Genomic DNA, 24,841 nt, shown 5'->3' with positions numbered 1-24,841 from the left:
AGCCCATGGTCCATTTTTAGTTGGCCTGAAGCTAATTCTAAAAGTATAATGGAATTTGGCCCACACATGACACTTGACTTATATTGTACTTCTTAAATACATATGTATAAATATATTACATAGTATTCATGTGTTTATAAGCAGCAGCCGCAGATGAAATGTATTTATTTAAAAGTAGTTTGATTAAACCACTCAGTCCCACAACGCCACCCCGGGAATTTCACCCAGGGAAATAGAACAAGTTTTAAGTCACTAACACACACAGGTTCATATACTCATGACGTGTTTCAATTATCAAAAATAGAACAGTTTATTTTGTACAATAGTTAAAATGAAATTGAAAACAGTCACAGGGCTATACTGTTAGAGATTTAAAGGGATATCTGGTCCGCTTTTCAAATCAGGTTCAAATTTACCTGCACGTGAGCCAGCCAGAGGAAAGAGGCTGAACACCGCGTGTGTGTCTGTGTTTATACTCTTTGACAATGGGAGGAGTTATCAGATCCTCCCATTTGGACCTCCTTGATTGGCAGCCCCAAATATCCCTAACACCTTAGACCTTAGGTTTCCCCAATCACTGTAGCTAGATCTAAGTTGAATGCAACTCAAGACATGCTCTCACCTTCCCCCATCTTCCTTTGTCCTCAAAAACACATGTCAACAGGCCCCAAATCCAGCTCACAGTTTTACCCAAATTATTCCCATTTTAAGCTTATCCATAGTTTGCTAACATGAATAAATACAAATATTTCACTACAAATCCCCCTTTTTATCTCCTTCTCCAGAGATAAACTTAGACAAGGCATTTTGAAAGATACCCACTGTCATTCTTTTCTACTGTGTCCGTCCCCCAAACATTGTATAAATCCATCCGAAGCTGGTATTTAGAGTACTAGAAACCTTCATGGAGACAGAACACCACTTTCCATGGCAGTGAAGGAACCATGAGGGGGCAGCTGAGTGCTAGAATCATCAGCCCCCCCCCCCCCCCCCCCTCGGAGAAATAGCCCACAAGGACAGCTAATAAGGAGGGGGAGATGCGGCTTTCCCTTCACGGGTGGAACTGATCATAGAGAAGTAGACTCCTCTACTGCCTCGACAAGTCCCCTGTGCCGTCCTGGCTTGCCGTGTCTTTGTCCCCCCGATCCGCTGACAGCAGCTTCTGGGCTGCCTGCTAGAGAGATGTCTTCCTCCTCCTCCTCCTCCGGCCCGCTGATGGCAGCTTCCGGGTCGATGCTGTAGAGATGTCTTCCCGATCCTCCTTCTCCGGCCCGCTGATGGCGGCTTCCGGGTCGATGCTGTAGAGATGTCTTCCCGATCCTCCTTCTCCGGCCCGCTGATGATGCCTCCCGGGTCGTCTGCTGTAAGGATGTCTCCAGGGTCCTGCTCCTCCAGTCCGCTGCTTCCGAGTAGTCCACGTCTGCCAGGGCCACGTCCGTCCTGATGTCGTCCCCTGGTCCTAGCAGGTGGTTTCCCCGCCGCACACTGGCTCCCGTGGTACGAGCTGTCCCCCTTTTCTCCCAGGCAGACGGCATAAGAGGTCCGCTGGGTCACTCGGTCGGGGCCGGAGAGCCTGGGGTTGAGCCACTTTGTCCTGATGACCTTCAGCCAGACGAACTCTGCTGTGTCGGCCTCGTGCTTCTCGGGTCCCCCTTTTGGCGCCAGCAACCTGTGTGGAGAAATCTGATACAACTCCCTCAAGCCTACGCTCAGCTGTTTTGACCCACTTGGAGCCTGTTGGTGGGGTGTCTTGAAACAACAGCCGTCTGTGAACAGGTTTTCTAAATTAATTGTAGACCTCCTATCTGCCAGTGCAGCTTCAGAATCTTAATACTTGGATTGTGCCAACTAAATAAGAACCTCAACATCTTTAGGTAAACTAAATAACATATTTCAATAGCTCTGAATTTCTGGCAAGCATCCGTGTTTATTTTTAAATGAAATCCTATTTAAAATCCAAATATAATATGAACTGCTAATGTTTCTGGTAAAGAAACACACTAATGTTATGGATTCAAAAACAACCAAAATCACGATACTAACAAAGTGAATGATTTCCTGGTGATACTGCTTCTACCTGTCAGTGCTTAGATATTATCAAGCTGAAAAAATGAATACAGAATTCCAACAAACTGTCATCAAATGTCTTTCTATTATAAATTTAGATGAAATGTATATCCCCATAATGACCTAAACAATAAAGTCTATGGCTTTTACTTCTTTACCAGGCTAGTTACATGATGTTGTCTAAATTAAATTCTGTCTCAATACACTACTATGTTTTAGCTTTCACTGTAATATGTTCTTTCTACATTTCAAACCTCAGTTACTCTAATGTCTGTTAAACTATTACAAAATTGTTTCATTATCACAGGTCAACTTCTTCGGTTTCACAGTAGCCCCTTGGCCACTGATTCTGTGTTACCTGTTATAATTCAAATCAATATTTAGAAACATCTCAACATTCATCAAACAGTATCTTATCCCCAGATATGGAGCAGGTTAATTACATTCAATGCTCAGTTTGAACATCTGGGTTGGGGCGGAAGGTTTCTGTCAATCCTTAAAAGAAAACATTTAAATTGTGAATTTTACAGCCATGTTGACATTTATACATTATACACACTCCCCCCTTTTTACACATGAAATCATGTGTAACAAAACCCTGTAATGGGAGGGGAACAAAAACTGTCAGGTAATTGGTTAGGGACATAACGGACATTATTTACAATTTGACATCCATTATCATTATTTCCACAGTAAACACTTCAGTGAAAAGAAGTGTTCCTCTCCGTCCTTCAGGCCTAAAAGAAACAGAATCTTCAGATTTTAGTTTGACATTTGCAAACCGCCAACTCATGTGAGAGTAAAATATAACCGGGTCACATGTGTGGTTTCCCCTTTTTGTGGAATTTTTAGGAAACCTCTCGTTTCCCTTGGAGCACCAAAATAATATGTTAGTCCAAAAACATGCTTGGTTGGTTATTGTTTTAGAATCATGCAGTTACACTGATCACATGCCGGCATTCATTCACACTCACACTGTCTGGTTGTCATGTCAAGTTTGGTCAGCTTCACCCCAGAGTCAGTCATCCACAGTGCCTTGTCAAGTTACACTGTCGGTCAGGGTCAAAGGTCAGTTGGTCTCCGTCTTTTTTGGCCATGTGTCGTGCTCTGCAGAGACTTTGACATTTCAGCATAGGCCAGTATCCTTTGTCTACAAAAATATGTCACGATTTCAACTATGATTTTCAAGATGATTCTCACTTGTCATTGGGACTTCTGCCTCCCACTTTTCCTGAAACTTGGTACAAAACTCACTTCCTTCGAGTACTACTACTACTGCAATCCATTTACACCTAATTAATATTAAAATGTCTAATGATCTATTTCAGAAACTTGTGTACATAACTATTATCTTGAGTCAAAACATTACTAGGATCTGTGTCGCTCTGCATTTCATAGCTCATTATACTCATTTATCTTTAATTCTGGTCTACTTAAAAAACAATGTTAAACTCTTTAGCAGTGTGTGGAACCTTGGGTGTCCGAACATACAACAATTACTCCCATCTTTATCAAGGATGGTAATAACTATGCCACAATGGTGAAATCAACACTTTAGATTGGAATTTTATATGTGGCTTGGCACCAGCTCTCCCTTTAACATTATTAATCCAAATAAAGATTTGTCTTATAGAGCGGTTCCTAAAACTATCCTTTTAATGGTGATCAATATTGTAACCAATGAGATCGCTACTTTATTCACACGTGAATAAAAATCTCTTAAAGAATGATTTGTTAACATGATGAAAATATTGAAGAATATAGTTCTACTCTGTCAGTGTGTTTTAGGATGATTATCATTTTACTTTAATAGTTTCCTCTTTACTGCTATTTTTAATTTACCAATTGATTAATAAATCTTTCTGTCTTTACGTATTTATGAAGTTAATTCAAGTTATTTAAATGTGCGTTTTGTGAATAAGTGTGTTTATGTGTAACTCACTCATTCCCGTTCTCCTTTTCTCCTCCCCTGGTTTTCTCAAGCCGTGACCCCGGCCTCCTCACTTCTAATCGACCATGCCAACTCCTCTGATTCTGTCTTCTCTTCAGTCCCTCAGCTTTTGAAACCATCCGCTGTAACTTTTTCAGGCAGCCATTGGCCCAGTTACATCTGCAGCCCCATCATGCCACTGTTGTTGCACTCCTCCTTTACAGTCTCTCTGCTGTTTTTATGGAGGGCGAATTCTGCTCTCATGTCCTGTCTGAGGGGCTGATGAGAGTATCTCTCTGTATGTCAGCATGCTGTTTGGTTCTGGATGCCACAGGTGGAGATAGTTCTGGCTGCAGTCTTGATGTAGTCTTGTTGTTGTTGTTGGTTCAGCTCTGGTTCTCTGTCTGTACGATGGAGAAGGAGGAGTCTCCTGTTGGGTTAGGTCTTTTGTCTGCTTGGAGGGTCGGGATCGAAGCCTTTCTAACTCAGAGGGGGAGTCCAGGTCTCGGGACGCATTACCTATAAGAAGTCTAGCACACTGATGTTAAATAAATCCAACCCTTTCCACTCTGTCTCTTTCTAATCATACTATCTGTCTTAGTTGTTAAATGCCATCTAAACAACATAATTAATGTCTACTAATGATATTACAAAAACTCACTCCAAAAATTGTTTCATCCATTGTTACATATTTACCCAACACAACTCTGAAATACTTACATGTTTCCAGCATCACATATTCCACACACTATGAAAGAACATCTCCATATCTTCTCTCATTTTAAATCCCACTGTTACTTCGAACAATAGTAAACCTGCAGAGCACACCAATCGGATCACAGTAATGAAATTTGAATCAAGCGTAGGCCTATGTCTACTTTCTGAACATTTATTTATATTGTCTAAATTCCTTGTCTATGATGTGCAAACAGTTCGAGTGTAAAATGTGTTTTTCACAATGTATTTACACTCTACAGATTCTTGAGTTTACTCATCTCCTGGTGCTGTCGTTGTAAAAAATGTTCAATTCCTTATTGTTTTGTACCACTTTTCCAAAATCAGTTCTAATTAATATACTGGGCTATTGTCGTTGTTACTATTAACGTGCTTCCCGTCTTCAATACCGGCCAGCAATGTAATGAAAAATGTCAAGGGTGTGATACCCCCTTTCAGCCACTAGATGGCAGCAGCAGAAGCTTACAGATTAAACTCGAAGAAACCATATAAACATTTCAAGGGTGTGATACCCCCTTTCAGCCACTAGATGGCAGCAGCAGAAGTTTACAGACAAAGGGAAACGCTCTCCCTCGATTTAACATATAACAGACCTCTGGCTTTTAGCTTTCAGCCTTGGTCTGTTATTTAACCCCAGTTTTAAACACGCGACCCGATCTAAAATATCGTGTTTCCAGGTTTTTGTCGTGCAGGAATCAAACCTCGCAACCAACAAAACTGCACCGTCTCCACGCCACTCAGGAATAAACTACCTGCAGATCCGCGCCAAACTGCTCTATTTACGTTACGCAGGACTTTCCGTCTACCTGGCGATCAACGTTTACGTTTTGTATATAACTTTCCTAACATAGTAAAATATGCATTGTATATTCCATTTAAACTTTAAAAACATTGTGAAACGCCTACAGACAATCCTAAAGTTTTAGCGTATCCAATTACAGACAGTCGAATTTCATAACAGGCGTCTGCGTACCAACCTGCCGATTGTCTGAGATGTTTGAAAGCGTTTATTCCCGACCCATTCCGGTCATCTGGATTCTTCCTCAGCTTCGTTATATCTGGCACGTCAGGGGTCACCACTTTGTTAGAGATTTAAAGGGATATCTGGTCCGCTTTTCAAATCTCCGCACGTCCCTATCAAGCTGGTTAATACAGGAAGGAATCCAGAGCTACCAAGTAACCGTTACTTTAATGATAATATGACCATACAATACAATCAATACAGTACAAATTCAATACAGTTAATCTTTGGGATCCCGAATTTACCTGCACGTGAGCCATCCAGAGGAAAGAGGCTGAACACCGCGTGTGTGTCTGTGTTTATACTCTTTGACAATGGGAGGAGTTATCAGATCCTCCCATTTGGACCTCCTTGATTGGCAGCCCCAAATATCCCTAACACCTTAGACCTTAGGTTTCCCCAATCACTGTAGCTAGATATAAGTTGAATGCAACTCAAGACATGCTTTCACCTTCCCCCATCTTCCTTTGTCCTCAAAAACACATGTCAACAGGCCCCAAATCCAGCTCACAGTTTTACCCAAATTATTCCCATTTTAAGCTTATCCATAGTTTGCTAACATGAATAAATACAAACATTTCACTACAATACCCAAAGGAAAGAAAACAACTAATAAGGGGCTGAGGCTTACCAGTGGGGGATAGGGTCAACGAGTGAGTGGAGGGATCCCACAAAAACAAACATAAGGCACCCTAGCCACACGTGTTCCACACTCACAACCACACCTAGAACATCCAGAATCCCGGGGGGGAGGGGAGCACAGCACACGGAAAGGGGGAACCACCACCCCGGACACCAACACCACCACCTTCAGCTCTCAGTAACTAAAACAGGGAAAAAAGGGAAAACTACGGAGCCCTGGAGGGCTCATAGAGAGAAAAATAAATAAAACGTGGCTTTCTTGTTTGCATGAGATACTTTCTCGTGCGCAGGCCGTGGCCTCAATTTAAATAAAACGAGGCTACGCTTTATTAATTTTTGCGCACAATATACTTTCTCGTTCGCACAAGATATTTTCTTATGGTAAAACACATCGAACTGCCCAATTATTACGCCATATTATTAGTTTTATGAAGAATATGTCCGGTCGCCAGGGAGTGTGTGTGTGTGTGTGTGTGTGTGTGTGTGTGTGTGTGTGGGCATTTGTTTATGATAGTGTCGTTCCTTCCGGTGCACTCCGGCAGGACTATAGCACTAAACCAGCTCCTTGAAAAAGAGCAGGTATACTGCCTTCCTCTGTCCTTAACTCCTGCCTATGTCAGGCTGATCAGGTCCGAGCTCTTTCACTCTCAGCTTTCCCTCCAGTGTCCTCCTCTCAAAGAGTGTTTCTTTAAGTGATTAAACATCATGTTCCTTCTACATATTCGCTATTTAGTTTTGATTACACTCCGTCTCCGTATAACTCTCTCTCATTCCAACGTCAATCACTCACTCTGCCGCTCCTGCTTACCCCTAGTTGTTGGCAGTGTCAACAGCTGCTTTGGGCGCAGTTTGGTGCGCCCCGAGCTGCTCCTATCTGTTGCATTGAAGAGCTGCTCCTATCTGTTGCATTGAAGAGGTGCGGACTGTGCATGCACCACTTATAACGAAAGTCAATGGGCAAAGATTCCTGCACCCCAAGCAGGAAACACGTGACTTATCAGTAACTTTAGACATCGCAAACACATTTTATCTATATTTTATCGTAGATTATACATTTAACTGACACCAACTTTATAATATGTACCTTGTTCATTAAAAACATTTTTTATAAAATTAAAGTATTTTTTAATGACAATATAGAATGTGGGAAGAGGTGGGGCGGCGCCCCTAGTGCCCCTATGGGCCGGCCGCCACTGGTACAGGTGATGATACTGCCGTCAGAAACACATTTTTTTCAGTGCAGCAAAACAGCAGCGGTTCTTTAGATTAATAATAAACACAGAAATATAATATTAGTATTAAGAAAAAGTGAGGTGAATGGACTGAATAAATCGCCATACATACCGATCAGGCTGAGAGGGGAGAGTCTCATGCTCTCTACTAGGGGTGTAACGGTATCCGTATTCGTCCCGTCACGGTTCGGTGCATGCAGTCACACCACGACGAATACGCATTTTTTACGAGTGTGAAAAAAGTCTGTCATTCAGGGCAGTATCCACTACACTATATATAATCCAGGCGGTATTGTGCCTAAAATCTGTTTGCCAGCTGCCCTTAAACAACAAATGAAGAAGAAGAAGAAACAACAAAACGAACAAAATACAAGAAGAAGAAAAGTTAGTATGGCGAGTTCAGATAACACACAGGAGCTAGAAGACCTACCTGCTTCTTTTAAATCAGCTGTGTGGGAACATTTCGGGTTCCCTGTGGACTAAAATAACGAGGGAGTACCAGTGGTGGATCGGACGAGGACGGTGTGCCGGTGTTGTGTCAAATGATGCACCCCCGTCGTGAAATGCACCCCCTGGCCTGCCGTAAAAAGCACCCCCCACAAAAAGATGCTTCTATTAATCCCACCCTCAAGCACTTTGGAGGGTATAGTTGTAGGACTAGTAGGCCTACCAATAAATGGAGCAAGTTTCATGTATGTGACACGTTTATTGTCAGAGAGAGCAAGGGGTGCATATTGTGGCAACCAGGCTGTTCATAAAAAGCACCCCCAAAAATAAAATGTTTCTATTAATCCCACCCTCAAGCACTTGATGTAAAAATAAACAATACATTGTAAAGCACAAGTACAAGCACAAGTATACAGACAGGACGTCACAATTAAATAAAAACATATATTAAAAAAAAAAAAACTGAAAAATAAGTGACGAATGAATGCAAAATCCAGGATTCGACAACCCAACCATCTAAAAGACAACATAGAATGCGGACTATACGTTCAAATGCGCGTTCCCGTGTCAAGGGGTGCATTTCACGACGGGGTGCATAATTTGACACAATACCGGCGTTGTTCGATAGCGGTGCGGTCTGCTAATGGTAACACAAGCCATGCTAAATCATATCAGAAGGCATCACCCAGATTTGGCAATCACCGGAGCCCGGCAAAAGACAACAGCAGTTCAACAGCTTATCCCCGCTGTTTTTAAGAAGCCAATAGACATGAGAGCCCAAAATAAATAACGGAAGCTTTTGGCAAAATTTAAATTTCTATGTACGGCCCTTATGCAATAGTAGAGGACCGCAGCTTTTACTGATTGTGATTGAAACACTTTCTTATTATTTATTTTGTAATATTTTCAAGACATTCTTTTTAGTTTTCCAGCTTATTGAACCTTTTTGTTTGACATCAGCCATTATAGATAATATGGCCATATGAGTGTGTGTGTTACTGTTTGTGGTTTGTTTTTAACTGTGTAATACAGTTAATTATTCAAAATGTTAGAGTTCCTTATTTTTAAACTGAAACTTGCACTACTGTTCAAAATAAATAAAAAACAAATCTAGAATTATGCATTTGGGACTTTTTTTTGTTTTTTCTTGTTGTACCGAACCGTGACCCCCAAACCGAGGTACATATACCGAACCGTGAATTCTGTGAACCGTTACACCCCTACTCTCTACGTTACGGCTGCTTGACAGGCGTAACAGGAAGACCCTCCGCTATGCAAGACAAAACGTGACTACATTTAAGTATGATGGAGAATTTGCGGAACTTTACCTGAAGCCAGCTACTCTCTTTCAACATACCTACGCCGGTGGCAGAAGCAAACACGGCAAGGACGGAAGTGGGCAGGTCTGGGCACCAACGAACAAGAGGCAGCCAGCTAGAAGCCTCTGCTCCTTTATAGGGTGCTCCCTGGTGGTGATAGGCTCACAAGAATATGCCTTACAATGGTGATTAGGACTCATCCTGCTACATAAGCAATCTGAGGCTTCTGTTTTATGGAATGAGCTGCAACACTTTTTGTAATAAAGTAAACCCTCTGGAGAGCTGTGATGGAGGCTGTTTTTTCTTCAACATATTCAAGTATCAAGAATAACTTACCTACATTTGATTGATTTTGCTAACTTACAAATTAACTTATGTGAGGGGCCCAGCCCTTCGTATGTGTTTCTGTATCTGGCCCTCAATGAAAGAGTTTGGACACCCTGCTGTAGAGCATGAGCATGTGTGTGTGTGCCCTATGGGTCAGGGGGTCTGCAGGAAGAATCGGTGCTGCTGTTCACGGGGTCTATCACATTAGCAAGCTACAGAAGCATGTCTTTGTGTCGGAGCCCATCTGTGGAAAAATCAAAGGAAATTGTGAATCATGGGTAACGCATACAGCACTGTACGCTTTCTGTTAGGCTGTGGAATGTTCTGGAGGCTTCAGTTAACTGAGTGGAACAAGGAGGTCAAACTATGGAGTTCCTACAGACTGCTATTGTACGCCTCATTGAATGGTTCTGTTTCAAGTGTTTAAAGATATTCAAAGGTCTGTGTGTGTGTGTGTGTGTGTGTGTGTGTGTGTGTGTGTGTGTGTGTGTGTGTGTGTGTGTGTGTGTGTGTGTGTGTGTGTGTGTGTGTGTGTGTGTGTGTGTGTGTGTGTGTGTGTGTGTGTGTGTGTGATTCATGGCTCTGACCTTTCATATCACACCATCCTGGTAAACAAACATCAGACAGGATGCAGCTTTTAAAACGTCATTCTGTAGAACACAAGCCAACTGGTGCCTGAAACATTATGTTAAATTGTAAAAACATCTCTATTTATCAGAACTATCAGGAATATTATTGGTATCAAAGGAGTAATCTCGTCATTTATTATGAACAACATTTAATGTACACAGAGGCTCTGCAGAGGGAGTAGTAAACTACTCTACTCAGGGAGAAGAAGTCCCAGAGCCCAAAGGATTTTAAAGACTTTATAAAAAATGTCTGTTCCCTCTACTTTACAGTGTAAAAAGGGATTTTTCCTGAGTGAGCGAAACCAGTGCTTTCCGTGTAACTGCAAAGGCCACGCAGACTCCTGTGAAGACATCACTGGTGTTTGCAGAGTAAGTTTCCCCACATTATTTATCTGTCCACATCACTGCATTCAACTTCATTTCCATAGCCAATGTTCTCTCTTCAGAACTGCAGGGATCACAGTACAGGAGATTTCTGTGAGATGTGTGAGGATGGCTACATGCTGGCCCCCAGCCGGGATGGAAGACACATCTGCCGCCCCTGCGCCTGCCCCCTGTCCCTTCCCTCCAATAAGTAAGCCCCTCTCATCTTGTTTGTACAGCCACAGTGCTGCGTGTTGGCAGTGTGTAACCTCTGAAATATCCCCCCCCCTGTGTGTGTGCAGCTTTGCAGTGCACTGTGACGGAGGAGCTGCCGTTCTGCGCTGCAAGTGCAAAGAGGGCTACGCTGGACATCTGTGTGAGAGGTCAGTGCTGGGGGGGTTCAAAACACCAACCAGCTCTCTGTGCATAATACAACACCAAATCTACAGATGACTGATTGAGGTTAACATAATAGTCTAGAAATGTTGCAAATTAATTAAACCCAAATCAAGAAACACTTGCAAACACAGAAACACTTGATGAATAAATACAAAAATTATGAATTATTCTATATTTTATTTTGTGTATTTTTTCATTTTTTTCTCAACCTGTCCTTTGTTAGACACAGTGATACTGAGTCATGTGTACACTTCCTCCATCAGGTGTACTCCAGGTTACTACGGCAAGCCCATGGAGGTTGGTAATTCCTGTAAGAGGTGCGACTGTAATGGCAACTCCGACCCTAACCTGATCTTCAGCGAGTGCCACAACGTGACGGGCCACTGCCAGCACTGCTGGGGTAACACCGGGGGGGCCAAGTGCGAAAGGTGTGCCCCCGGTTTCTACGGCGATGCCATCAGTGCCAAGAACTGCAGAGGTGGGGGCAACGAGTGAACTGCAAGATGTGTTTGAGATCCCATGTTGTGGCTTAAAGCTCTAAACACAGGATGACCTGGGACTTTTTTTCCAGGTTGAATTTAGCATATGACATCACATATATGTTCATATCTTTATTTTATTTCAGAATGATTACATAAACTGAAAAATCTGAAACGTTGACTTTAATTACATTTATTGTGTCAACAAATGTCACATAACTGTATTAGGTTAGTTGAAAGCAATAATATTTTTAACTTATTATTATTGCTTTTAACTAACCTAATACAGTTGTGTGAAATCAGTTGTCATTATACATTTAATAAAGGTAAAGTTTCAGATTTATTTTCAGTGTATGCAGCAAAAGTTAGACTTAGACTGTGGTGTCAACTGAAGATGTTCGATGGAAAAACCTGATGAGGTGAACATTCCGGATCAAGGATTAGCATATGCCTTTAGGCCCTGCCTGTCCAAAAATAACCCTGTCAGCAGTCTCTGACCTCTACTTTTCCCATCAGTGAATGTGCCCTGTGTGTGTCACAGATTGTGAGTGCAATGAATGTGGCACCTCCTCATGCGACGACAGGACAGGTGTGTGTCACTGCAAGCCGGGAGTCACAGGACGCCTCTGCGACCAGTGTGAGGTGAGAGAGACCACGTGACTGTACTTCCTGTTTGTTCACAGTAGCTCTTAATTCCATGGTTTTGGGCCGTCATTCATATGAGTGACAAAAACATTATTTCGGAATGCAAAATTCGACCCAGGGTAAGCACCATTTTTGGGGAGACGAATTATATAAACAGTAAAAGTTGGAAAGTAAATGCCTAAATTGTAAATGTTGAGAATAACATCTGCCTGCTTGCTGTAAAAATATCTAGTTTCAACAGTGGCGAGCCGTGACTTTTATACCTAGGCCATCTGACCCCGCACTCTATCTATCGATAAGATTTATGATTATTTTATCATGACTTTTTATCTTTTTTGATGACTTTTATCATTTTCGAATCATAAATCCAGTGGCGACTGGTCATTAGGGGCAAGTGGGGCACAGCCCCACCTATTGTCAGCAGAAAGTATTACAAATAATGATTACATAAAAATGCAAAAAAAAAAAAATATATATATATTTTAAGATCATGTTTAATCATCTGATTCGTCTGTACATTGCTGTTCTAGTCTGTGTTCTTCTAATTAGTGTCTACAGTGTGTGCCTATTGAGCTGTTTAGAGCCATGTGGGACAAAACCCGATCATGCCCCTCCCTCTCACTGTCTAAGTGAATGGTGACTGTAAAAATTACACTGCGCATGCTCAGAGTATTTTCCTATTTAATGTGTGTGGCAAACAAATAATGACCATAGGGGCATAGAGCTGCCATCCCCACTATACGTCATCTCACATAATTCAGAGCTGATTGGCTGTAAGTACGTGTGCCGCGAAAAGTGTGGTATGTGAAGAGGAGACGAGAGAGGTGCCCGGAAGTATGCTGCGCATGGCTTCCCTCGACAAAAAAGCAATGAGATTTCTCCATAGGATTTTAGAAAATAGCTCAAAATAAGATCTATGGGAAACGTACCTGTTAGATAAATGCACATTTTGTTCAGCCGGATAATATCCACATGTCTACCCTACTTTTATCATTTTCTAATCATAAATCTATCGATTAGATTTATGATAGACTTTTGAAACTACAAGAAGATAAGAAGGACTTTTACAAAAAAGTAATAGAGATTTTTGTCCAGAAGGATAGGCAAATGGATTTCATCTTCAAGTCAAGGTAAGACCGCAATTTTATTGAAAATGGGATCTTACTAAGAGAGAACAATTCAATATTTAAATGATAAAATTACATTTTTTGGGTATCCTTTTGTTGAACTGTCTGTTTAAAATTAATCGAAGCATCAGACAAAAAAAGGTTGTGACTCTTCAGGTTTACAAATATTACATTTTGATTTAGGTCAAAATAATATTTGTAAACCTGAAGAGTCAGTGCCAGAGCCTCACCAGCCATGAACCTCACGTCACGTCACTGCAGAAGCTTACATATAGACATCTAAGTTTGTTGTGCCCCACCACTTTTGTACATATAAAAACGCCACTGCATAAATCTATTGATAAGATTTATGATTTGAAAATTATAAAAGTAGGGTAGACATGAGGATATTATCCGGCTGAACAAAACGTGATCCGTCTCTTAAATGTGTGTCAACCACAGACCTTATTTCCAGCTATTTTCCAAAATCCTATGGAGAAATTGCATTGTTTTTTGTTGAAGGAACCGGAAGGAGTTTACTTCCGGGTTTTAGGATGCGTCACTGCGGCACTCTATGGGGAGAGAAAACTTATCTTTGGATCCCGTTAGAATTGTGGCACGAATTACACATATGATGTTTGTCAATCTTAAAAAATAATTTCCATGTCAAAAAAGTCACAGTTTGTCGTAAAACTGTTGAAATATAAGACTATGAAAAATACGCAACTAGAAAGACTACAAATCCCAGAGTCGCGTAAGTGATGTCATAACTGATGTCATAAGTGTTTTCCTCCACTAAATATAAGAGATAGCTAAGATAAGATAACTTTTACAAGATGCCTGTGTGCTTAGGAGCAGGTTGTTATCATACCAGAAATGGGTCTTGCTCGTTCTTTCGCTTCCCGTCTGATGAAAGGACCAGGAGTGGCTGGATCAAGTTAGCTAACTAGCTAGTAGCAAGCGAGTTAGTTAGCATTACAGCCTTAGCCTTGTCATTTTTATTAGCCTTAACATGAAGTAACATTAAGTAACCCAAAATGTTAAGCAGTAAGAGTAGTAGTCATATTTCGTGAACCCTTTGAAGAGTAGGCTACTGTCACACCGGTGTGATCATCCTATAATACACCGTTTAAGCCCGGATGCCCCTCGGGGAGACATGCTAACGCTACATTAGCATCTGCAGTCTTTTCTACTTCATGCTATCTGCACAAATGGTTGACATTAAACATTAAAAAGACCAGGCAGTTCAGAGAGAATCAAAGGAAGGCAGTCAGGCAGCTTTGCATGACATTCTTCTGGATGTGTTTCATTGTGGTGATAGTGAGGGTAGTCAATCCCTTTTTTGACAAGACAGTAGTGACGACTATCTTGGTGACGTGTGTTGTTGTGCGAGACCAGAGATGTAGTTATTTGGCCGTTTCACACAAACAAAGTCTTACTTCACAGTTTTACGGCAAAACATTTTTCTTTTTAACTTGCAAAATTATCTTTTAAATTGACAAACATCATATGTGTAATTCGTGGCACAATTCAAACGGGATCGAAAGATAATCTTTCTCTCTCCATTGACTTCAATACATAATTTTTCCGAAATAAGGTCCCATGGAGGTCTACCGGAAGGGGAGGGACTTCGCCTCTCTATAACACATGCATAAACTTCCCAGCGGGCGGAACTTGTCATAAAGTCCGCGATAATAAAGCCCACCCATTTAGAAGGAAGGTATGATTGGTCAATTGTACTGTCAGTTGACATTACTTTCTCGTTGAGTTATTGTAGCTGGCCCTCTGTGAGTTCATAGCTGGACCACCAATCAGCTCCTGTCTTCACCTCGCAGAGACGAGCTTCTTTAATTGAACCCTTCACATTCCAGCAGAAACTGAATAGGCAGATTCGAAGGATTCATTTCTTTGGAAATGTTATTTTAAATACAATTAAATCAAGTTATTTTGGTAAAAATGTTTTGAAATATTATTTTGTAGAATATCTTAGAGGGCTGACGGCTCGCCACTGAGTTTCAAAATCTTAACATGTTAGTCTGGTGACAGAGGGAGGATAGCATTTTCTTGTTTGCTTAAACAAAGTCAACAATGGTCTAATTACTTAAAATGTTCGGAAATGCTCTAATGCTTACGAAACATTGAACACATGCAAGAGAAAGCAAATCCAAACAACGCAAATGAATACATTATTTTAATGGAACAGTAAACAAAACACAAATAGCTATCAATATGCACCAGTTCAAACTTAATTTGTCTCCAATGTCTGTACCGTTTATTAATACTTTATAACATTTTAAGAATGTCCTCGTGGACTGTTTGTTATCTCCAAAGTTGATTTGTATGCACTTTCTGCAGCTGCATGTCTTACACTTTTTTCTAACATAAAATGTTTGGAACTGAACATTTCCGGGTTCACAACAGGACCCTATGAGCTGGAGACTATAACGACAGCCTGTGTGATTGTCTGACCACGCTTTTATTCATGTACTCTAGGAGGGCTACTCTGGTTTCTCCAGCTGTCAGGGCTGTCGGAGGTGTGAATGCGGGCCGGCCTCCCTCCGCTCCACCTGCCACCCCCTCACCCACAGCTGCTCGTGCCGCCCGGGGGCCGGGGGCCGTTACTGTGAGCGCTGCCTCCCCGGCTACTGGGACTATATCCCCTCTGGCTGCCAGAGTAAGGCACCTGTCCGTCATACTGTGTGTCAAACCTTTTTGGCTCTCCTGAATAAACACCCCCGCACCATTTGTCGAAACATTGACTGCAGATAACGCTTTCCCAGAGGAAAGGCCTCGCTGAGTACTCATGTTCCCTTCCCATCTACCACAGTGCACACACACATGATGTCAGGAAGCATCTGGCCCTCTCTGCTGAGAGCTGGATGACATCACCATGCAGCCCAATCTATATACACACACACACACACACACACACACACACACACACACACACACACACACACACACACACACACACACACACACACACACAGCTGCTAAAAGCATCAGTCCCACACAAGAGAAGCCACAAGACAGATGTGCAGGACTCAGGCCAACGAGCCATCTGTGTGTGGTTACTGTACACTGACCTGTTCCGCAATACTTTCTGTCTTTCCTCTGTGGTGACGCTCAGCTGTTTGTGTTCACAGAGTGTGACTGTGAGAGCGGACACTGTGATATGCATACAGGAGAGTGCCTGTCAGAGGCTGCTGTCAACCTGTGCAACATCAGTAAGTGACTGCAGGACACACCACTACAGCCCCCAACTAAAGACCACATGATGTAAATTGTAACACACTATAACTGTGCTGTGGTACTACAATGACTCTGTGCTTTCAGGTTGTGATGAGTGCATTTGGCATCTGATTGGAGACTTGCGGCAGTCCAATAAGACGCTGGACCAGCTGAAAGTGGCAGTGCTGAACATCTCCTCCGGGGCTGCAGCCAACGACAGGCTCAAATACTACAACTACACTGCTCTACGACTGCAGGTTCATACGCTCATGACATGCAAGAACAAAATAATATGCATCGAAGACAAGTTGAAGCCACCCATTAATATTTGCAAATAAACATAAACAATGGATCAAATAATTTTTAAGTGTCATTTGTGAAAGTTGTGTACGTTTTTTTTCCTTCAAAGAGCTTGTCCAAAGAATATATTTCATCTTTCAACAGACTCAGTTTCAAGGCTGGAGAAACAAGTCAGCTGTGATGAAGGCTCAGGCGGGGGAGCTGGAGAAGAACACAGACGCGGTGGTGTTGGACATCAAACAGCTGGGAGACTCGGTCAGGAGAGCATCATCTTTCAATTACACCACTTTAAGATAGGATAAGATAAAGCAAAGGGAAAATCAAGTGTCAGGGCAGCAACAGCTGTAATCTTAGTCAAAAACATTTTAAAGACATTTCTGAAGAAAGCTTTTTTCTTCTTTAAAATTCACTTTTCACACAACATTGCATAGACTACACATTTAGACCTGAAGTGCAGTTATATACTCTGCACCTCATCTGTATAGAGACACCTGAGAGTGGCTCCACCGACTGAGTCATGTGGCATTGACTTCTTTTGGTGGTGTTTCTCCAGGAGCGTGTGGTGCAGGCTCTGGGGGAGAAGCTGGACAACGACACGCTGCAGACCTTCACCCTGGCTGAACAGCTCAGCAGTGACCTCACCGACCTCAACATACGCATCGAAGGTACCAACAGATCTGATCCAGGCCACGTGACGTCTTTGTCTGTCCTGCAATCATGGGAAGGCAGTTTTTCAGGCTGCATGTAGTGATTTTACATATACAATATCTTAGGAGGGCGAACTTTATAAAAAGCATTTAATCTATAATCTACACTTGAAGTCTGAGTGATTTGTGTATTTAGGCTCCTGATTCTGTGTGTTAATGTGTGTGTAGAGATGATCCATGACTGGGAGCTGTACAGTGTGCAGCAGGAAGTGGATCCAGAGCTGGCCAGACAGAGCGCAGAGCGGGCCCACAGGATGCTGACGTGGATGAGGACCCTGGACCTGTCCCCACGAGAGCCCACCGCCACTGACGAGTCCACTGAAGCCCACGACTGTGAGGAGACAGGCAGCAGTTCACAAAACACAAGCATGCTCCACACATTTATTTGTTATGGCAATTAAACGCACACATGAAATGACTTTTTAGTAAGCTGTGCAAGTGAAGAGAGCAGATTGATGCTAGATGGTTTAATGAAGCTTCAAGCTCAATTTAGGCAAAGTGTTTCTATTAAATGCTTCTGTGCACATTATTCCAAACAAAATGCTAACATCCTAAAATGTTGTAAATAAATGAACTTTGGCAACCATCTTTGTTTAGCATGCTAGCATGCTAAAATATGATAATTAGTACTCAAGGCAAGGCAAGTTTATTTATATAGCACCTTTCAACACAAGGTAATTCAAAGTGCTTTAGAAAGCATGAAAGACATTAAGAAAATGGCATTTAAAATCAGTCATTAAAAAGAAAAGCTAATAAAATAAACATTAAAAGAAAAAATACATGGATAAAAGTTACAGTGCAGTCTAAGATATGAATAGTTCAATTAAAAGCAGCGACAAAAAGAAAAGTCTTCAGCCTGGATTTAAAAGTAGTCAGAGTTGCAGCGGACCTGCAGGTTTCTGGGAGTTTGTTCCAGATATTTGGAGCATAATAACTGAACGCTGCTTTACCATGTTTAGTTCTGACAAGATAGAGTACAGTAGACCAAACCTCTGGTTCATTACTTAATGTATCAATTATTTAAAACACAAATACCTGTATCACTGTCATACCATCCAATATGTGTTATCTGTATATTACTATTGGTATAGCTATTTTATTAGATATTCTTTAAGATTAAGAAATGTAAAGCCCACAGCTCTCAGTTGCTTTAACCAGACTGCTGAGATTCACCCAGATGTGCCACTAATGATAAAGTAATGGCTCTTGTGTGTGATTGTGTTTCCAGTGCTGAGGAGAATCCGCCAGTTGGAGAAGAAGTTGATCATCACAGACGGCAGACTCCCTCCTGTCAGGGAGATTTTTTCCCGCTTTTCCAGCAAGCTGTCGGACGCTGAGGGCTTCCTGCAGAAAGCAGCCAGCACCCTTCAGGAGACGGAGGACAGGAACAGAGCCAGCGTCCTCAAATTCCAGAGGAATGAGGTAACCCTTCCTGCTGAGTGCATCTCTCCCCTAAAACTCCCTTCTCAGTTTGGTTTGTCAGGGTGCACTAATAAATATGCTGCTGAAGAGCTCACAGCCCTCTGTCCCTGCTGTTGAAACCGGTACTTGGCCTTAAAAGACACCCCCCCCCCCCCCCCCCCCCGTCAGCAAGCACTGCCCACACACAGGCTGAGAGAGAACTTGTTGTTTTCCCGGCATGTCTGGTGAGACAGCAGTCTATTACTGGTGGTATTAAGTGCTGAGAACAGAAACACAAACCTTCTGTGGGAGCTTTGCTCTGTTACATTAGGAGGAGGCCCGCACAGGGCAGCAGCAATGCTGCAATAAAAAACATTTTCCCATGATAATATCCAGAGCCTACACACAAGATACCGCCCCAGAGTCATCGCTGCACTGAGGAATCTCATCCCAACTCTGAGAAAAAAATAAGAAACTCTGAAAAGCCGTTGAATGATAAGCTAACATTATAGCATATGTTGTGGCAACCCAGTCTCACGGCATTTCGTGTTATAGTCACAAAATGTATCTATTGATTCGTGTTCACCAACACGATTTCCCCATTTTTTTCGTGTCACACAGAACGATTTTAAAAGCAATGTAAATAATAACAAATTATAAGGAAAAAAAGATTTACAAAATACAGATGTCAGTATTCTGAGGCTCTGAGCCATTTATTTTCCTCGCGGACGTCAAAAAAAGTCAGACATTATACAATTTAAAATAAAATCAATAATCGTGGCTTGATATTGAGTAAGAACATGTTTTTATGAACTCCACAGCTTCCGGTCTTCCAAGACCCTAACGGACAAAAAGACGTGCTGCAGGCACGAAACATACTACCAATAGAAATACATTGCTTTTAAAATCGTTCTGTGTGACACGAAAAAAAGGGGGAAATCGTGTTGGTGAACACGAATCAATAGATACATTTTGTGACTATAACACGAAATGCCATGAGACTGGGTTGGTTGTGGTGTGTAGCAGCTATACAGTACACTAACCTTTGTACCCTAGAGCAGGGGTTCCCAAACTTTCCCATGCGAAGGACCCCCATATAGCATTATCGTCTGGCGGGGACCCCCCTGTTACAATTTTTTTTTTAAATGATGAGTACATTATGATGGAAAATATGACAAATGAATCATACAGCTTAATACATTTTCTTAATATATATTTGTATTAATAACTAATAATCAGTTATTCTTCTAAAAAAAAATTGTATTTATCTTTTGTTTGTCATTCATTACATTCATTGTGTCTTCTGTTATAAATATTCTTAACACAATATTAAACAGTAATGTCAACAGTAAATATATTTTTAAAGCATTTTTAAAGTGATTTCTGTCTTTATAATATTATATAATTTTGAACAGTAATATGAACAATTAACATATATTTTTAGCATTTTTGAAAGCTACTCATGCCTTAATAATATTATATATAATATTCAACAGTAATATTAACAATAAACATATTTATATTCATATATAAACCACAATATTTGCTACATCCGTGCTCTCATCCGGCTGCAGAGCGAAGTATTCACTAGCTCTCACTTGCTCCAAAAGCTGAGCAGATACTCAGTTTCACTCTCAGTAGCGGCAGCTCGATTCTGATTGGCTTGAAGGGCGGTCGTGTGATTTAAAAACATAAAAATAAAATATTAATAAATAAAAATTATTAAAAGATTGGCATCAAAGGACACATAGATTGATAGATATGCAGCTATTAATAACATCTGAAGAAAAAAAAAAAAGGTAACTTTGAAAAATAATAATAATTCCCCTTTCCCTCAAACTTTGCGTCGGGGCCCCCACTTTGAAAAACACTGCCCTAGAGCATTCAAAGTGAGGTCAACTTTGGTGAACTCTGACAAGCAAGTTCTCGCTATATCCTCCCAAGTGCTGTACTTTGTGGAACAGAGGGCCATTTTAATGGAGAAAGCTATTGTAGCTTATTAGCTGCACTGCACATTCAGCTTAACCTTTCTTTGCTGGAGTTAAAACTGCTCCACCCAAGAGGCATGTGTTTCAGACAGTTAAAAGACTGTAGTGCATACAGATACATCTCTGAAATACTTATCGTCCTCTCAGCAAGCTAATGAGCTTTAACTAGAGGGCAGTGAACAGTGTTCTGCAATACTACATGTATGTTTTACATACATGTGTGCTGCTTCATACTTGCAGAATATATACCGTAAATACTTTACCTTTCTTTAAGAAGAAACTAAAATAGTAGAGACATAACATGACCTTTAATGTTCGGCATACATATAATGTATACTTTTTTTTTTACAAAGTGAAATATGTATGTTTTTGCAAGTAATAATGTCAAAAATATTATTTCAAAGTATGTGGATAAATACCCTCTTTGGTGTATGAGCCGACTAATACATTTCAGACATTATGCTCACTGTGATGGATTACTTGCTGTATCTGAGGCAAGTTTCTAGCTTCTGTATGTTCGGGTTTATAGTGAGATTTAGAGACCTTCTGCTGCATGGAATGACTCGCATTAAAATATTAGCCATGGGAAAAGGTTCACAGTGCACATCATTTGGCAGAAAAAAAAAGAACAGAAGAAAAAAAACAAATATGCAACACAAGTATGGACCTCTCAGTATTTGAGGGTACATACTATATTTGTATGTTGTTCCCTGGATTTGTTGATTTATGTCTCCTATAATCCTATGTAAGTATGTGTAGGAATTTGACTCCAGGAAGTTGTGGTCATGCCCTGGTTGATATTATGGCTCAGCTGCAGCAGAACAGCTGCTGCTGAACTCGGTGTATCTGCCTGTGTGTCTGTATTCATGTCTTTTGGGTTGAGCATGTGTTATCAGGAGTAGGGATCTCCATGATCAGGGTCTCTGCTGTAAATCAATGCCATGAATGGTGTACTAACCAAACATTGAGCCTCCCCTAATCTGGGGCACTGCAGGGTTACCACAGCCAATCAAATTCTCTCATCGTTGGTCAGTCATGCAAACACATTGAAGGCAACAACCAACCACATTCCTCCTACAAGAAGAGCCTTCTCTTTAAACTGTATGAAATAAAAGCACTATAAAGAATGACAGCTAAAGTCCCAGGCCAGAAACAACCAAAGGTGCTGAGGATATAGTGTACCACTAGGCCACAATGAGAGCCCAATATCACCGTTTTTCATCTGTCGACACCATTATAGTATAAAGACAGTAACCATACTTAAGTTATCATATTACATCTTGGTTAATAAAAAAAGTAACAGAAGCTTAAATTGTGTCTAACAATCAAGAAGGAGCCAAGGATTAGATATTTCACATTCATTTATCTCCCTATTTTAGATTAGCTTTAAAGCTTAATACATTCTTAATTGTGTTTTCACCTTGTGTCCCCAGGCCAGGAAGCAGAGGCTGACAGAGGAATACGCTGCTGTCAACGACACACTGGAGACATCCAGAGGCTCCATCTCTGACACTGAGAGGACTGTGGCTGAGATGGAGGCTATGGTGCAGGTGAGGCCTACATGACTACGGGGGTTACTTAGAATGAAACGGAGATCAGCACTGCATAGTCCAGAGATACGCCTGTTGTAGATTCTGACATAATTACCAATTGCTTTCAAATAGTTTATGAATGATATATGTTCAATGTGTCTGAGTCTGCATGTGTACATTTGTCAGAACGTGAGTCAGTACCATGCAGCGATTGATGGTGCCGGCCAAAAGCTGACGGAGAAGACTGAGCGCCTGGCGCTGGCTGACAGAGATCTGGTGCAGAGGGCTGATGACCACGCTGAAGACCTGGACCGCCAGGCCAACCAGCTGGAGGAGTGAGACACCCGTCTGAATTAAAAATATATAATATTTAAGTAACAATACATGAAGTCCTTGTGATTGTGAGAGGTTAAAACAGAAGGAATGGATCTGGTAGACGCTGCCTTTTTCCAAACTAGTAATATAGTATGACATGCAAAGTAAGTCAAATACAGTATGCTAAGAGAAACAGGATGTCCTACACCTGGGGCCTCATTTATAATCGTTGCGTACGCTCAAAAGATGGCGTACACCAGTTTCTATGCAATCTTTGCGATTTCTAAAAAAACAAACTTGACGGGAAAATGTGCGGTCCTCCACGCAAACTTTGACCCATCCGTACGCGGTACGCACAAAAACGGGAGAGACGAGAAACTGCGACACCGTTGGCAGAAGGAAGAATGGAGAGAAATGTGTGGAAATAATACCATAAATAAAATGTTACCTCTCATTTATCATATATGAAGAATTCATTTTCAAACATTGATTAAAGCCAATCTTAAAAAGATTAAACAAACGCCTGTTTGAGACTCCTCAGTGCACACAAAAACATAACTTGGAGAAGTAAATAAATACGGATATGTTATCACCCCTCGATTATGTTCTCTTGTTAAGAAATGTTTTCTCATAAATGATGCGGTAAACAGGAGGACAGGATTACTTTAAACTGACGTTTTTTTTTTACTTTTTTCGGACCACTTATTTATTTATTTTGGTGACGATGCGACCTCCATGCTGCTACTCTGGTTCAAACTGCATCCACCAAACAATATGATTTATCTCCACCTCCCCAAAAGAACCAAAATCTGACACGGTGTGAGATGTCTTTTTTAGCTGTTCTGTCGTCATTTCCTGCGATCTTCTTCATGCAGTCAGTCAGAATGAATATTAATACGGGCGTTTCTTTGACTATTTATAGGCAAATATGGGCGTTACGTGAAGCCCGTAAAAGCTGCGCCGCATTTCGAGTTGATTGTGATTGCAAGTCAATGGGACTCCCTGATAGTTGAAAATCTACGCTAAAGGGGATCCTGACATAAAGGACGAGTTGGGAGTGAGAATGTGTTGGACAGTGGCGAGAAAACTCATTTCCAGCAGCGAGAGCTGCGTCCCTAGCTACCACCATACTATGAAAATGCCAACACGGGAAATACTGTTTTCACGCCGAGAGATGACGATAACTTCACATGGACACTGGCCATCTAAAACCTCTTTAGTAACATATGTAGTACATATACATTTGCTTGACAAGAACTGAAAAAATCTTCGTATTCTCCACAAAACTGTGTGTTATAGTGAACCAAAAGTCGTGATAGAGGCTTGCTTGTCAACATCCGGGTATTTCTGCACTGGTGGGCCATGTTAACAATACCGTGTCACAATATCAATCGATCCAGCAGAGCAAAAGCCTATAGGCAAAACACAGAAGATCAACAAAATATATGACATAAAATGAACTTACCAAAGCTGAAGTAGACGGTCAACTTCAATCATTCTCTTTCCGTTTTACTGATTTTAATCGCTTTACGCTGCTCTCTCTCGTCTCCTCTTCACTACACTTTTCGCAGCACACGTACTTACAGCCAATCAGCTCTGAAATATGTCAGATGACGTATGGTGGGGATGGCAGCTCAGTGCCCCTATGGTGATTATTTTTTTGCCACACACATTGAATAGAAAAAGACTCTGAGCATGCGCAGTGTAGTTTTTACAGTACACGTTCATCTTGACAGGAGAATGAATGAATGAATGAAAAACGTTATTACAGCAGAGAGAGGGTTTTGTCGGACATTGCTCTAAACGGCTCAATAGGCACACACTGTAGACACTAATTACAAGAACGCAGACTAAAACAGCACTGTACAGACAAATCAGAAGACTAAACATGATCTTAAAATATATTTTAAGATATATATTTTTTTCATATTTTTGGAATTCTTATTTGAAGTACTTTCTGCTGACACTAAAGAAAGCTGACACACATTAAACTATGTTGGTGATGATAATTATATTAGGATTTGAC

The 24,841-nt window shown here is 41.3% G+C and overlaps 1 protein-coding gene across 1 annotated transcript in view; it reads left to right on the top strand.

Moving 5' to 3' along the window:
* Nucleotides 1-24,841, top strand: part of lama4 (laminin, alpha 4) — a 49,047-nt gene that overhangs the window by 5,669 nt on the left and 18,537 nt on the right. Inside the window, exons 2-15 of the mRNA XM_034212406.1 lie at nucleotides 10,620-10,718; nucleotides 10,796-10,923; nucleotides 11,015-11,095; nucleotides 11,375-11,589; nucleotides 12,132-12,232; nucleotides 15,835-16,015; nucleotides 16,488-16,568; nucleotides 16,678-16,829; nucleotides 17,017-17,127; nucleotides 17,426-17,537; nucleotides 17,748-17,912; nucleotides 18,808-19,001; nucleotides 22,402-22,518; nucleotides 22,687-22,835. Coding sequence (XP_034068297.1) covers nucleotides 10,620-10,718; nucleotides 10,796-10,923; nucleotides 11,015-11,095; nucleotides 11,375-11,589; nucleotides 12,132-12,232; nucleotides 15,835-16,015; nucleotides 16,488-16,568; nucleotides 16,678-16,829; nucleotides 17,017-17,127; nucleotides 17,426-17,537; nucleotides 17,748-17,912; nucleotides 18,808-19,001; nucleotides 22,402-22,518; nucleotides 22,687-22,835 — 1,886 coding nt within the window. The remainder of the gene's footprint in view (nucleotides 1-10,619; nucleotides 10,719-10,795; nucleotides 10,924-11,014; nucleotides 11,096-11,374; nucleotides 11,590-12,131; nucleotides 12,233-15,834; nucleotides 16,016-16,487; nucleotides 16,569-16,677; nucleotides 16,830-17,016; nucleotides 17,128-17,425; nucleotides 17,538-17,747; nucleotides 17,913-18,807; nucleotides 19,002-22,401; nucleotides 22,519-22,686; nucleotides 22,836-24,841) is intronic.

The sequence above is a fragment of the Gymnodraco acuticeps genome, unplaced genomic scaffold, assembly GCF_902827175.1.
Source record: "Gymnodraco acuticeps unplaced genomic scaffold, fGymAcu1.1, whole genome shotgun sequence".
Taxonomy (NCBI): domain Eukaryota; kingdom Metazoa; phylum Chordata; class Actinopteri; order Perciformes; family Bathydraconidae; genus Gymnodraco; species Gymnodraco acuticeps.
This window is presented reverse-complemented; position numbering and strand designations above follow the sequence as displayed.